The 15,170-nt window shown below is 46.1% G+C and overlaps 1 protein-coding gene across 23 annotated transcripts in view; it reads left to right on the top strand.

The window, feature by feature from the left end:
* Positions 1 to 14,517, top strand: part of EIF4G3 (eukaryotic translation initiation factor 4 gamma 3) — a 148,803-nt gene extending 134,286 nt beyond the window's left edge. For 22 of the 23 annotated variants that reach the window (XM_088178873.1, XM_088178874.1, XM_088178865.1 and 19 more), the window contains 5 exons: positions 1,640 to 1,738; positions 2,538 to 2,684; positions 3,742 to 3,823; positions 5,200 to 5,346; positions 6,242 to 14,517. In XM_088178873.1, the coding sequence (XP_088034999.1) occupies positions 1,640 to 1,738; positions 2,538 to 2,684; positions 3,742 to 3,823; positions 5,200 to 5,346; positions 6,242 to 6,423 (657 nt within the window). In that variant the 3' untranslated portion in view covers positions 6,424 to 14,517. Of the gene's footprint in view, positions 1 to 91; positions 241 to 1,639; positions 1,739 to 2,537; positions 2,685 to 3,741; positions 3,824 to 5,199; positions 5,347 to 6,241 lie in introns of those variants that run through there. The other variant, XR_015808444.1, reaches the window with a different exon arrangement.
* The last annotated feature ends 653 nt before the right edge of the window (positions 14,518 to 15,170 follow it).

Raw genomic sequence — 15,170 nt, 5'->3', positions numbered from 1 at the left:
TGCTTCGCATCCCCAGATTCCAAACAAGCCTTACGAGGTTCCAAAAAGTTGAGTTAACTTTTTGTTTTCTCATCACTTTTCCCTTTTGCAGGTACCTTTGCACCTGGCTTCTCCCAGAAGCTAAGAGTGCTGAAATACTGCAAGAGGGACATGCTCAAGGGATTTCTGGGCTGACCAGAAGCAGCAAGTGCCGGGAATCTTGCGAGAGAACTGTTCTTGCAGACCGGAGAGGTTCTCAGGGTTCGGATAAGCTTCCGATGGCCTCAGACTGCTGTGTGCTTATCCAAACTAAACCTGCCGACTCTTGAGGTTCACCCAGCACTGGGGTAGTGACACCTCTTCACCCCGTGACTCCGAGAGCTCTCTTTCACACCTCACAGCTGCGTGTCCAACCAGTTTGGCGGTTTCCCTATAATTCGTCTTTATTTTTGTCTTTTTTTTTTTGATCCAGCTAAATCCTGCACTTTGGATAGTGTCTAATTCCAACCCTATAAAATCCCTCACTTGCCTTTTTTTTTTATTTTTTCAAGCATGCATTCAAGTAAGGTTGAATGTTTCAGGAGCATTTCAGTCCAACAGTGCAAAGAGTGACTTTTCATTTATTTATTTTAGTCTTGTGCTTGTTTGGACAGTCAACTTCCATTTTTTTTTAAACTATTCTGTGAAAGAAAAGCTGCTGTGCTCTGGGTGTGGAAGCACAGCCTTGGGTCTCTGTTTCTGCCACAGCTTTCTGATTAGATCTTGTCCAGGCCAAGACTTGGACTTGGGTATTTCAGTGTAACATCAGCCATCTAATCCAGATCTTGATGGGTCAGAGCAGGAACTATGCAGTTGGCTCTTAACAACCTGCATTTTAAACTGAAAATTGTAATCTGCTTTGTAAACTTAAAATCAGGTTGCATTTCTCAGCTTGGCTTAGGCTACTCAGTGATCTCCTGTGAGCAGGTGCTGTAAGCTGAAACTTTGGCAAAGCATTTGGGTGAAAAGAGCTGGTTGTGCTTAGCATTTTTATTCTTGTCAGAACTGTGCTCTCTGAGGAAGGAGGCTCAAAGGTCAGTGTGACATTAGAGGCTGCAAAAGGCTGAACTGTCTGTGCTCAGAGGCACTGCTCTCAAGGTTTGCATCAGCTCTAGGAACTGAGAGAATTTGGGATTACATGCCTGAATTTGAGGTTTGGTCTCTGTGCAGAAAACAGCCATGTAAATGAGGAATTTTCTCAAAGGAGCAATTTGCCAGAGCCTTACTGTCAAGGCGCAAGGGAGTGTGAGTCACGGAGTAAGTCAGGAGAAGGATCTGAGTCACCCATGGCAGCTCTGTGTCAGGCCGTGGGAAAGGGCTCTGTTCCACGTGTCACTGCTCCTGGGGAACCTCGGAGGTCGTTGCGATCCCCCCGTGTCACTTCTGTCTTGCCCATTCCCTGTCACGAGGCGCTGCCCACCTGACAAGATGTGCATACCCGGGGGGATTGCACACGTGGTGTCTCTTGCACGGGGTCTCCAAATGTTCTTACTCATTGCCGGGCGTTTGTTGGGTGGCTGAACTGTCCTTTATTCCTCCTGACACAGCTGCACCATTCCGGCCCCTGTGAGCTCCCGGGTGTCCCTCAGCTCTTTAAATGGACAAACTGCTTGTGTTTCAGAGCCATAAGAAAGTGGGAGCCTTATGGAGGGAGTCTGGCCTCAGTTGGAAGGACTACTTGCCCGAAGGGGAGGATGTACATACCTTTCTCATGGAACAAGTGAGTTCAGATCATTTCCCATTCCTATGTGCAGTTGGAATATGCGGTGAAGTGTCTCCAAGTTGGGGTAGATGATTTCAGCACCCTGCTGCTCTCAGACACACATCTCCAGTCGCCTGGCTTCCTCTAGGAGACCTCTTTCTCCAGCTGGGAAAAAAACATTCAGTAATGAGTTTTGGAGCAAGGACAGACAATCGGCAGAAGGGCCACAATTAATGGTAGCAGTTATTCACTCATCCCACCTTGGATTATGATCCTGGAGGGAGCCAGGACTGATGGAGGCACCTCAGCTCTTGCTGGTGCTGCTCCTCAGGAAGTCATTGTCTCCCTTTGGAGCTTTGAGTGATCCCTTGCCCTGTTCTGGCACTTTGGAAGTGCTGCAGGAAATGAAATTACTACCATGGCCTTGGCCTTGCTGAGGGGATTGCAGCTCTTCTGTCACAGTTTTCAAGGAGTTGGGGCATTGGCTGCAATTTCTTCAAGCCAATGCCAGCTCTGGTTGTTGCATTCCAGCCCCTGTAGCTCCAGCCGGGCAACACACACTTGATTTTGTGCTCTGCTGTGCAGGGCTGGAGCTGCCTGAGGTGACTCATTGTCTTTGCTGGATAATGGAGTTCCCATGTGTCTGTAAAATGCTTCCTAACCTTTGGAACAAGGAAGGTTTATATTGTAACGATAACTGAGCAGCTGAAAGATGCCAGAAAGCAGAATTAAATGTAGTTTCCTGCTTCGATCTGGTGTAATTCAGCCTAGGAAAGTACATTTCAGTAATTCTCATCATCATCATGTGGTGTTGCAGAAGTTGGAGTTCACGGAGTCTGACTGTTCCAGTTCCTCAGAAGCACTTTCAGAGAAAGAACTCTCTGCGGAAGAGCTGAATAAGCAGCTGGAAAAACTCATTGTTGAGGACAAGGCGAATGATGAACAAATCTTTGATTGGGTAGAGGTACAAAGAGATTTTCACCCTCTCTGCAGACTGTTTAACTGCTTTTGTAAATATGCTCTGGTCTGAACATCTCGGGGTACGGGTTGCTGCGAGGATTTGGTCTGCGCAATCAACACTTCCAAAGAATTAAAATCTAAAATATAATCAGTATTTAAGAGTCAGCTTCAGGAAAGAAGACTTTTAGATGTATTAACTGTGTAACCTTTTAAATACTGTAGAAATTCTAATACTGAACATCCTGCTTCTGCCACTTAGTATATTTTAGATGTACACTGCTACATTGTTTCTTCAGAAAATTTGGAAGAGAAGCTTCTCACTACTTTTTTCCAACATGACCGTTCCAAATTTCCCCCTGTAAAAATAGCCTGAACAGTCACTGAGAGCACCTTTTCCCAGTGCACTGGGCCAGGCACTGGAAGAGGAAAATAAAGGAAAAAAAAGAGGAAGAAACCTGTCAACCCACTGGTCTTTGCTCTCAGTCTCTGGCTGCCTTATTTAACTCAGATGTTTAGTATCTGAAATTATACCCAACCTATGCATTTACATCTGTGCTTACACTAAATCTTAGTCAGCTTCAGTTATTTCTGTGGCAGAGCAGTGTATTAAAAATGTCATTTTTCCACTGCTGTTAGAGTTAAGAACTGAAAATCTGGGATCACCCACAGGCTCTTTGGAGCCTTGGACAGGTTCCACAGCCATTCCCTGAATTTCTTTTACAAAGCAAACAATGTCCACCCAAAGGAGCATGCTGTAAAGGTTTAGGAAAGCCTGAAACTCTTTGAAACTGCATAAGGGCGTTGCAGGAGCTCAGCGTGTCTGGTTTGGTTCTGCAGACAAACAGCTCCTTGTGGAGGTGTTTAGTGGGATATGGATCCCATGGGAACTGGTGCTGCCTTTTGACATCCCTGAGGGAGTTTCAAGGAGTGAGTGGGGAAGCTGAGTGTTGCAGGGGTGAGCTGGGTTTGTGCTGCAGCAGCAGCTGAGCCTGGACTTGCTGCCAGATTCAGTGCTGGAGTTTTGCAGTGTTTTTAACTGGTCCATTTACTCTTGATTCCAGGCTAATCTAGATGAAAGCCAGATGAGTTCACCTACATTCCTTAGAGCTTTAATGACAGCAGTTTGTAAAGCAGCTATTATAGGTGAGTAACTTGCAGTGTAAACACCACACAAACCAAACCTGCAAAGAATTATTTGGTATTTTTCAGGTTTATATCACATTTCCCTGCCCAAGGCTGGTTTTTATCACACACTAAGGCTTTTCCATCATTCGGGATTGTGCCTGAGAGCAGGGTGTCCCTTCACCCAGCCAAGTGCTTTGCCGGGTGTGGTGTTCCTGAGGTGACCCTGGTGTGTCCCAGTGACGTTGTGTGAGCAGGGGTTTCAGACAGCGCTGGGTAATGCCAGGTTGTTTGCTGATTTTCATAAGGAAGGTGGAAATGACAGAGATGATCATTAAGGCAATTAATATTTCCACTCCTGTGTCAGCAAAGATGCGTGGGCACCCCAGTGTGGGCTGCAGGAAGAAGCCAGCCTGGGACTCAGGCTTGTAAAGTTCTATATGCAAAGTTTCAATTTTGGAAAAATGGTTTATGTGGATTGCCTGACTATACAGCTGGAAACAGGAAAGGGAGGGCTCCCTAATCAGACACGTGAGCCTCAGACCCTGGGGGGGGTTGAGTAAAGCACTGCAGCCAGAAACATCTGCTCAGTTCACTTGGTTTTCTTTAACTTTACTGTTGCCATCTGGCACAGCATAAAGTGGTGCTTGTAAAGGGTCTGGTTCTGCTCCGAGCTGTGATCTAGGGGAGGGGACGGGCTAGATTCCACCTTGTGAGGGAGGGGAGGGACAGCGCAGCTCATTCCTCTCTCTGGGAACAGAATTTTGCTCGTGCCACCTAGTGTTAACAGAGACATGATGCAGGACTTCATTTCCAATGTTTAAGGGTTCCCTGTTGTGTAAGGAAAATCATCCTCTGGTTTGAATTTTGACCTTGCCTCTGAGGTTTTTCTTGTTTTCAAAATATCACTTAATTGGGTTGCATGATCTGCTTGAAAGCTACTGAATAATTTATCCTTGTGGCTGATGGACTTCTAATGCATATTTTTAATATATTTTGTATATAAATGTATTATTTATATATTTATGGGTTTTTTAATATGTGCAACTTATGATTCTGTTTCTACCCTGGTATTTTTAGAAAAAAAAGAATTTATAAAAACCTTCTAAACACAGTTGCCTGTGGAGACACAATTCGCACTGCAAAGTACGGTTATGCTGCTTCTGTGTGTGTTAGACCTGGGGTCACTGCAGGCAGTGGCTGAACTTGGAAACTGTAAAGACCAAGGCTTCCAGAAATAGCCATTAGCCAAAAAATACTTCCTGTTGTTTCTCATCCTCCTTTTCTCTCCACTTGAGTCTGTGTTTGTGATTGATCTGTGCATGAATAAAGCCAGTCAAAGATCTGTCCCTGTTGCCGTGTGGTAAGCTGACCCTGCTTTCTCCTCTTCCCCTCAGCGGACTCTTCCAGCTTCCGAGTGGACACTGCTGTTATCAAACAGAGAGTGCCCATCTTACTCAAGTACCTGGACTCAGACACAGAGAAGGAACTACAAGCACTTTATGCACTACAAGCATCAATAGTAAAACTTGATCAACCTCCTAGTAAGTGTTGCCTCTGTGCTGGGGATTTGAGCCCACATAAGGGAAGGGGGTTCTGTGGGAGACAGGAAGATGTACTTTTCCTTACCTTGTAGGTAGCTAATGAGAGAAGCTGGTATGGGTGGGTTCAGCTTGTCTAGATCCCAGCTTTTTAGAGCAGCTCAGATTCCCAAATGCTTGACCAGAGGCTGGCTCTTCTTTTGGTTGCTCCTGTGAGCAGCCACACAGAAGGACAAACCTCTGTCCTTCCAAAAGGAAGCAAAAAAAGAGCAGTAAAAAATAATCTGTTGCGTTTGCAGTACCTGGGCATGTGAGAGCATGAGTGTTGTTACTGCACTGCTACTCCAGAGATGTCTGTGGGCTTGGAGAGAATAATATGCGTTGGTCAGCTGATGAGTTTTGTCCCAGAGATGCTACAGAAAACTCTTGTGGGACAAGAGGCAAGAGAGTAGCCAAACAGGGATTCCCAGGGAATCTACAGCACGAAATCCAAGAGTGCCTCAAAACATCCCAACATGATCGTCCTTAGTGCCCTTTATGGCATTAGTTGGGCATTATCTCTTCTGATGAGCCACAAAAATCTGGAGTTGGAGGGAATCCAGACTGTGGTCCAGAGGAGGTGGGCTGCTGTGAGTCCTGCTTGCCAGCCAATCTCTAGATAGCATATTCCCACAGCTGCTTTCCCAGCTTTCCCTCTCCTCTGACAGTGTCAGAGGGGTTGGTTTTCCCCCTCACCTGAGTGTGAGCAGCCTGGAAGCAATAACTGAGTAAGAGCCCTTTGTTTTCCTTGTCTCACCACCTCCTGTGCCAAGAGGTCACATTAATCCCCTTTTCTGCAGCCAGTCTCTGTCCACAGCCACAGCTGACAGATGTTCCCTCCATTATTCCATTACTGCAGATTTGTTGCGGATGTTTTTTGATTGCCTGTATGATGAGGAGGTCATTTCGGAGGATGCCTTCTACAAGTGGGAAAGCAGCAAGGACCCAGCGGAGCAGAACGGGAAAGGAGTAGCGCTGAAATCTGTCACAGCGTTCTTCACGTGGCTACGGGAGGCCGAAGAGGAGTCCGAGGATAATTAAAACTTAAATACAGATTTAAAACAAACAAACAAAAAAGAAACAATTTAAGTATTTTTTTAAAAAGTTTCACGTCTTCGCCAATCACAGTGCAGCAAGGCCAATTCTCTCTCGCAGACCCCCTTTGCCCCACACACGCACCAGTGGGAGAGGTAAAACCCGATAAACACCGAGGTGATCATGGAGGCAAAAAGGTACTTGAAAACAAACCCACAAAAGTAAACTTCAAACCTGAGGGCGGGAGCACTAAACCAAAATACATGTATTATTTATAGAAAGTATTTTCTGTTTTAATCTTTTTCTTTTCTTTTAAAACAAGGACTCAAACCTAAGAAAACACACAGCAAAACAAATCTGTTTAGCAAAAACAAAAACAAGTTGAAAACTTTTAATTTATTATTTTAAGGACTGCAAATGCCAGTGTAATTTTTAAATTTGCAGTTTCTGTAAACAAATTGTATAATAGAACAAAAGCAGAGAAATAAATTTCCCTCCCCTTCATACGCACCTCAGTTTTGTTTCAAAGCATGATAAATAGACAAAACTTTGAAGGGGGTTGGGGTGAGCTAGATGAGGACAAGATCAATTTTTTTTATTGTCATCAGATTTTTCTGCCTGCCTCTCAGCTTGCTTCAGAAATTTAAAAAGAAAATAGTAATCAAACCATACATAACCTTGGATCGGAAGGAAAATGCATTTGAGAAAACCGCTGTGGACCAGAGTGCTCCGAAAATAACTCATTGAAAACCGTGCTACCCCGGGGAAAAAAGTACTAGTGATACTTTGAGAACCTTTAGAGCAACTTTAAGGCTTGTAAATACATAGAACAAATATTTAAAAAAAAAAAAAAAAAAGAAATTGACTCAATACTATTTCTTTTCACTTTCAAAATATAAAGAACAAATAAAGACAAACATTGCAAGTTTAAAAGAAAGTAAAACGACTTCTCCTTTGACAGCTGCTGAATGTGTGCACCATCCTCAGCGGTGCTGGCTTCCTTGGCATGCCATAGGTCCTCGGGCCCAAATTGTGTACATATAGTGTGTGTCTGTATGTGTGACTACCAAAAATGAAGGGTGAGAGCAATTGTTTAAAAAAAGAAAGGAAAAGAGGGGTTGCTGTTGTGCCGAGAAACTCCCTGGCCAAGGAGCAGCCGGTGGCTGCAGGGCCATGTGGGTGCAGTTGGTTCCCGAGGCCGGGATGTGACCTCAGGGCGGACGGTGCCCGACCCCAGCTGGGTTGCTCCAGCCTTGTGGCAGCCGTGTCTCATGTGACTTGGACCAGTGGTGTCATCCGGGAACTTGTGACCCTGGGAGCTCCGGAGGTCGCAGCTGTGAGAGCCGAAATCCAACAGCCCCGCGCCTGCTGTATCTGCGCAGCCAAAGCCCTGGACGGGGAGCCCAGCGCCAGGGAAGGGTGGAGGAGCAACGCGGAGCCGGCCCGGCCTGGCCCGGTCTGTGTGTGCAGGGCCAGCGCGGCCGGGGACAACTGCAGCCGTGTGAGCCCTTCCTGTGTGCCCAGCGGGATCCAGGCCCCGGCGCTGCTCCCAGCCGAGCTGCTGCAGAGGACGGGAAGGCCCTCGCATGTCTCTTCAGCCACCAAAGATGACCTGCTGGCGCTCACTGTGAGAAGCACCTGCCATCAAGGACTCTGCACAGCTGGGGAAGCCCTGAAATGTGGTTTGTAAACTGTGGGCCATGGACCGTGAGTAACCTGTGGAGCATTTGCTGGGGTGTCTGCAGCACTGACTGCTCACATGATGCTGTCTTCTTTCCAGCTGCTAAATCACTTCTTTGGGAAAAAAAAGAAAACCGACAAAAAACAAACAAACAAAACCCAACAACAAAAAGAAACAAAAAAAAGGGAAGAATGGCTACAAATAAATTAAATACTTTAATAATCTTACTTTTACATGTAAACAATTGCTGTACTTGCCTGAGGATGTGATGTGATGTGATCACCACGGGGAAGGGAGGAGGTGCCTGGTTGTGGCCAGAGGGGAGATGTCCATGAGGCACTTTCCCTGTTAACGTGTTCCACCCCATGAACCTGAGCTAGAGAATCCATGGCCTAAAACACTAGAGCATTGTTTGTTTTTTTTTTTTATTATTTTTTTTTAGTAACAATAAAACACTTTTCTCTGATGTTTTGTAAAAAAAAAGGAAAAAGAAAAAATACTCTCACCGTTACTATATGCTCATGTATCTGCATGTACCACATCCAGCGATGCCTCAGCTCGCTGCTGGGCCCAGAGGTTTGGATGGGCTCTCAAGGTCTCCAAAAGATCTGTCCCCATGCAACTCCCACCCACCAGGGCTCCAGAGGTGTCTCTAACCTCTGCAGAAGGTCGTGTGGGTGCTCTTTTTTCAAAAGGCATTTCTTTGAGCAGTACATGGTGGTTTGTAGCAGTTAAATGGTTGAATTAAATGGATGCCAGTTTGTATGTAAATAAGGGTAAATGTTTGCCAAGTCAGTGTGGGCAAATAATGGAATTCCTCTCAGGGTGGGCAGTGTCAGAGCCTGCTGGGAATGTGAGTGTGCAACAGCAGAGCCATGCAAGGACTGATTTCTCTCTCATTGCCTTGGATTGGACAGGACAAACTTGCTGTAGAGCCTTTGAACAGCCTGTGAATCCAGTGTGTCAGGGCTGGGAAATATCTGGAGAGCTTAACCTTCTGGCTGAAAGAGTTGGAAAACCACTGGCTGGAGGGAATGGGAATTGCCAGCAGAGTGGGTAGAGGTGAGGTGAGAAAGTCTCTCCCCTTTTTGGTAGACATCCCAGGGGGTGAGAACTTGCCCTGTTAGTGTCCTGCAAAGGCCAGGAAGGGACTTTTCAGAGGTTTTCATGAGTGATTTTTCAGAATTACCCACAGCTGGGTTTGCAGCATGGCAGGTTTTGGCTTCTCTGAAGTTAAATCAGTTCAGCTGCATGCTGGATGATGTGAGCAGTTTATGCACAAGGCCTTGAGGTCTCCAGCTGTGAGTGTGTCACCTAAAGTTCCAGCTTCCCAACAATTTGACTGCAAGGAGCAGAACTCCTGACTCCTTTCTCTGCTCCTTGTGTGTTCTTTGCTATGTATTTACTGCACCCAGTTGCTTTCCAGTTTCCTTCTAGATGAGCACAGGTTTGCAGGTGGTTGTGACTCCTCAGGATACGGCTCATGAAAGATGTTTGTAACCAGTTTCTTGTGAAGGGTGTTAAAATACAAAAGAACTGTAAAAAAGATGAAATAGAAAAGGGAATTATTAATTAAAACAGGTTCCTGTTGGAATGTGATTTACAGGAGCTTCATTTTGTGTGAGGAGATATGGGCTGTGGTCACTGGCCTAATGTTACAGCAAAGCCTCAGCAGGGAGGGCAGCAGGTTTACACCAAGAATACTACAGGTTATGCTGAGGTTTTGTTTCCTAGTCTTGATCCTATTCAAATACATCTTGTGTGCAGGTTCCTGACTGTGGTGGGGAGTTAGCTCAGCAGAGAAGAGTAGCATTAGAACCATTCCTACTGCTGGGAACCTTTCTTTTCCCTAGGCTAGGGCACTATCAGAAGCACAGACAAGGAGCAGATACATTGCTTACATCCCTCTATTACTGAGAATGTCCCCTAACCTGAAGCCACCAAACAACACATTTTCAGGCCACGTGTCCGCCTAAGGTGGGTTTCCTTCTAGGAAAGGGTTTTCAGAAAGGGATCAGCCATTTCTGGGAATGAGATCAGGAAATTCACTGATCCTGGATGCTGTGCTTGTGTCAACATGTTCAGGTTTTACCTTATTTTCCAAAAAAGCCTCAGGTCCAGGAGCAGATCTTGGTCTGTGGAAGTGTCTTTTCATAGAATCCTAGAATATGCTGGGTTGGAAAGGACCCATCAGGGTCATGGAGTCCAGCTCCTTGGGTTTTTTTGCCTGGGATCAGCCCTCCCTGGTGCAGGACATGGTAGGTAGGTAGAGGAGAGGCTCAGAAGGTATTCCTCTGCAGGGATGGTTTCTAGTGTGCACAAGGCAGGTTTAAGCCAGTAGTAACTTAGACCAGTTGTTGTGACCCACAGAGTTTTTGTTCCAACCCTATAGGGTTCCTATATAAAGGAAAAACAGGGTCTCTAAAAAAGTTCCCTTAACTTGCTGAGCATTCTGAAAACATTTAAAGCCAATTGCAGATGTTGGCATCTCGTTGCCAGAGGGTGGCCATGATTGTCTGCTGCATTTGGTCCCATGATGAGTTGTTTATAGACACCCTGAAGATGGTTGCTTTGTCAGAAGTGTCCCGGGCAGAGCAGAGAAGCTGTTAGCTAGGCCTGTATGCTTGGTTTCTTTCACACATTCTAGAGGGTTTAACTTTGGGAGCAGGAAGCTCAAAATCAAACCTCCCCAGAATGCTTTTGTGCCCTTAGATCCAACACCCCTGGCCCTGAGGTACTGAACCACCTGTATAGAGCTGGCTGCTGGTCATATGTGAGGGCGAGATGCTGCATGGTTGGAGATGGGCCAGGAATGCTGGGCTCTACCTGGGGGTGAATCCATTGGGAGGTGTTTGGGCTGGCAAGTTCTCCAAGCTCCTGCTTCTCCCAGTCAGGCTGGGAACTGGAACTTGGCCTTTCTGCTCTCTGGAAGGTATTGGCCTGAAAGCTGCCACCTGAGCAGTATGTGAAGCCAAGCAGCATCAGCAGGAGCCTGAGCTCTTCACACACCCCTGGCTTTTCATGAGGTGCCAGCCTTAAGGTTTGCACGAGACCCCACACACTGACAGGAGCTCCAAGTTTGCTGTCCCTGGGGCCATGGGCAACCTGCAATAACTGTAGGGTGGAGCCTGGGGACCAGGAGGCTTCAGCCCAGAGGATCCTGCTTGGCTTTCTTCAGATAGACAGCCTGCAAGAAGCCATTGGAGGAAAACCAGTGATGGGTGAAAAACAGCAGCAAGAGATTGATTAACTCAGCTTCCAGAAGTGTGACTAAAGCACAGTATCCAAAGAGATCTCAGGTTGTCTACCCTTGTATTTTTCAAGGGGCTCCATTGCCACCTTTGGTGAAATATTGTGGATCTGTTGTTGGCTGAAATAACTCCTGCTTCTTTAAATGTTGCTGTAGGGATGCTGACTGTGGAAAGCTTTGTCATGCGGCACCAGCTTCTCATTTCCAGCTGCTAAACTGTGCTGAAATGGCAACAGAAATAAAACCAGCTCTCCATTCAGTCCTTTCCATAGGAGAATTTGTCCAAGTTGCTGGCCCAGCTGCAGGCATGGATATGCTGTGGCTGCAAATGGGAAAGAGGGGAGCAGGCGTGGGGAAGGCAATAGATGCCATTGGTTGGGAAATCTCAGTGAGAGAGTGGTGAAGCTCTTGGTGTCCTGTTGCAGCCCCCTGCAAGAATTAGTGGCAGATGTTATCATAAAGCAGAGTTTTACTGCTAGCTCCCAGGTACAAAGCATTAGTGAGTGTGGAGCAGAGCCCTGCTAGAAGTGGTTTATCACAGTGTTTTGGAGAGCAGCTGGAAAGGAGCTACAGAGATCATCCTGGCAGATGCAGCTGGTACATTCAGGTCTCACCTGTGAAGGGAAATGGGTCATTTCAGCATTGCAGGTTGAGCTGTTCTGCAATAACACCTGATGTGAATGCTTCGTGACATTACAGATGGCGTGAAGTGAATAATCCATTGGTCCTGGCCACTTCCCATTCGTGTGAGTGCAAGGAATCACTCCCATAAAAGGAGCAGGCACTCAGCACCATCACGGCACGAATTCACGGAGATGGACACCACTCACAGCTCTGTCCTGCCTGGGGTGTTCTCATACACCAGGATCATAAACACAGGGAATTGCACTCATCTCTGCAAAACAGGAATTGAGTGTTTTATCTCTCCTCCAAGGAGATGCATCTGGTTCTCCAGGCCTCCTGCAGCATCACAAGGTGGGTGTTCTGAGGAGCCTGAACTGTAGCTGAGCTATCTCGAAGAAAAGCCAATTGACAAGATTTTCCACAGAGTGAGCCAGCTCGAGAGCTCTAGAGGTCTTCCAGCAAAAGCCTTCATCAAAAAAGCTTTAAATTCCTGTTCAGTTGTCTTCCCAGCAAGGCTCACAGGCATGGCACTGCTCTCGTACAGCGCAGAGGCCAGAGTCCAGCCAGGCTGCTTATGGCAGGGGTGTGCTGTGCACACACAGCAGCCAAAAATGAGCTTTTGTGGCTGCAAAACCATCCCAGCCAGGAAGTCTGGCAGCAAGTTACTACTTGCCCAGGTGAGGAGAGTGGCCCCTGTGTGTGGCTCACAAGTTTTCATCTGAAACACTGTTTGGGTAAGGAAATTCTCGCTGCCAGATCTCTTATCTGTGGGGATATGTGGCTTTGGGAGAGCTCTCCCTGCATGCAGTGTTGAGTTGGTGGTCTTCAGCTGCTCCTTGCTTAGTGAAGGTGTCACTTCATGTGCCTGCTTTGGGTAAAATAAGTCATTACTGTAATGCCAAAAATAGTGCAGAAAAAGAATCACAACTTCCAGCCCCTGGTCCTCCAGTGATGACAGCACCCGTCTCGTTAGCACTTGGGATCTGTTTCAAATTAGAGTGTTTCTAGAAAAGCAGCAGCCTATGGAGGCTGCTCAGTCCATGACATTTTTCCTGCTCCAAATTCCCGCTGTCTCCAGTGGTGTTTCTATTCTACACTTGCTCCAGAATGAAAAAAACTTTGGTGTATTTAAGTGTATTTTTATTCACTTGCTAGATCTGATGTAAAAATGGGTTGTCTGGTTTGAAAGTGCATAGAGGAACAGGTACTCCTTGGAAAGGAGGAAATGTTTGAAAAGATAAAGGTAAGAAAGTAGAACCTTAAGGGTAAGTGTGAGAGGGGCAGCAAGGGAGATCAGCTGGGAGGTTGTCTTGGTTTAATTTTGATTTCCCGGCCAACGCACCAAATTAATGTCTTCGTTTTGAGTTGCCAATTTAAATAAACTTATTTTTCTTGTTGTGAGACAGAACCAGAAGAAAAAGCAAGGCAGGCCTAAAACTTGAGAGAGTATAAAAGAAAATTTATTAACTACACAAACAAAGAGAAAGGAAAAGAAAAAAAAATCAGAATGAGATTTTCAGATCACTCCTTCCCTCCCTCTCCCAATCTTCATAACAATAAAACAAACATATAACAAATACTTCGGTTAGTCCCCAGTTTAGTCTTTCTCAGTTCACTTCTGGAGAGAGAAGCCTCTTCTTGTTGAAGCTGTAGGGATTTTTCCCACAAGAAGGAAAAAGACAGTTCTCTTGTGGTTTTATTTTTCACGATTTGCATCCGCCTGGGAACCTGCAACCGTGACGCTCCTCCCAACTCTACAGCCGTCCCAAAGTTGTAGATGTGGGCCATGTCTGCTCCATGGGGTATTACTTTTTAAGAATGAAATGTTCAACAACAAAGATTCTCTCTGTCTTCTTTCTCTCTGCTCAGGCTTCATCTTCAGAAAACCAAAATCCCCTTCTTTTCTCAGGGCAGAAATTCTCAACACAGGTGCTCTTTAGTCAAATCATCTATTAAATGGAACATTTCCATCCCCCCATGTCTCTTTCCACGGTTTATAGGAATATTCAGTACATCAGTTCATCCCTACAATTTTGCAAAAAGATTTTCAGCCACTTCAGCATCTTCTCATTCTCCTTCCATCTTAAAAACTTAGCTCTTATGTCACTGACTTCAGAAATCTTCTTATTCCCTTTCATATTCAAAGGAAAGGCTGGAGGCTTTGCAAATCTTATCTGAACACTAAAGAGTTAAAGTTTAACACAACTACAAGAGTTGGGCCAGGCCCAGGCCACGCTGGGGGAGCAGCTGAGGTGTCAATCAGCCTTTCTGGGGCTGGGCTGCAGCCCCACACTGCTCATGGCCACCCGGGCAGGCCCGGCTCGTCCAGCAGCAGCAAGAATCGGCCTCTCCCCCACGCCAGAGCCGCAGGCCCGTGGAGGAGGAAGCCGTGAAGGTCTTATCACAAAACTTTTTCTCTCCCCGGCCATCGGGTCCCCCTCGTTGGCAAACGGGGCCCAAGCGGCCTCCCGAGCCTCCCCCCCCGCATGGGGGAGGGGGAAGCTCGGGTTGATGTTACCTGCTCAGCCACCGGAAAGACAAAGAGACTCAGTTCCGGATTACCTTCCTCAAAATGTGTGTGCACGGAGAGAACTAACTTTCTCTAATTGGCTGTTGCAGGTATCCCAACCCCCACAGAGGAAATTCCCTTAGGAAGAAGCTCTTCTGAGTTTCTTCTTCCTAAGTCAGCCTATCACAGAGGTGGTGTAGAGTGACACTGGAAAAAGTATGGAGAATTATTAGGAAGCTGATAAGGAATAAAGAGATCAAAAGTGATATCTTGAAAGACATCAAGAGGCAGAGAATATGCATTTTGGGGTTGAAAGCAGAAAAGGAGTGATTTTTGCATGGAATTAAAGGAGCTAGAGGGATGACAGTAAGATACTGCAGCTGAAAGAAAGTAAAGATGTCGTTCTGGTGATCATTAGAGATGTTTTTCGTGAAGTCAATCAGCAACGAAGTAGAAAATTGCAGTTTAAAGGACTAGAAGTCCTTATTTCTACAGGACATATAAAAGGGGAAAAAATCCTTTAATAAGTAAAGTAGAAATAAGAATAAAAAAAAACAGCTCAGGCATAAAGACAAGAATTATGTGTGTGTCTGTAGGAAGGACACCATCACCACGTAACAGCTCCTTGTGTAATGCTTATTTTGCTGTGGGCAGAAAGCCTCTGGAAGTTTGTGTGTGGCTCAGAGACC

Source organism: Sturnus vulgaris, chromosome 25 (genome assembly GCF_052056855.1).
Source record: "Sturnus vulgaris isolate bStuVul1 chromosome 25, bStuVul1.hap1, whole genome shotgun sequence".
Classification (NCBI taxonomy): Eukaryota; Metazoa; Chordata; class Aves; order Passeriformes; family Sturnidae; genus Sturnus; species Sturnus vulgaris.
This window is presented reverse-complemented; position numbering and strand designations above follow the sequence as displayed.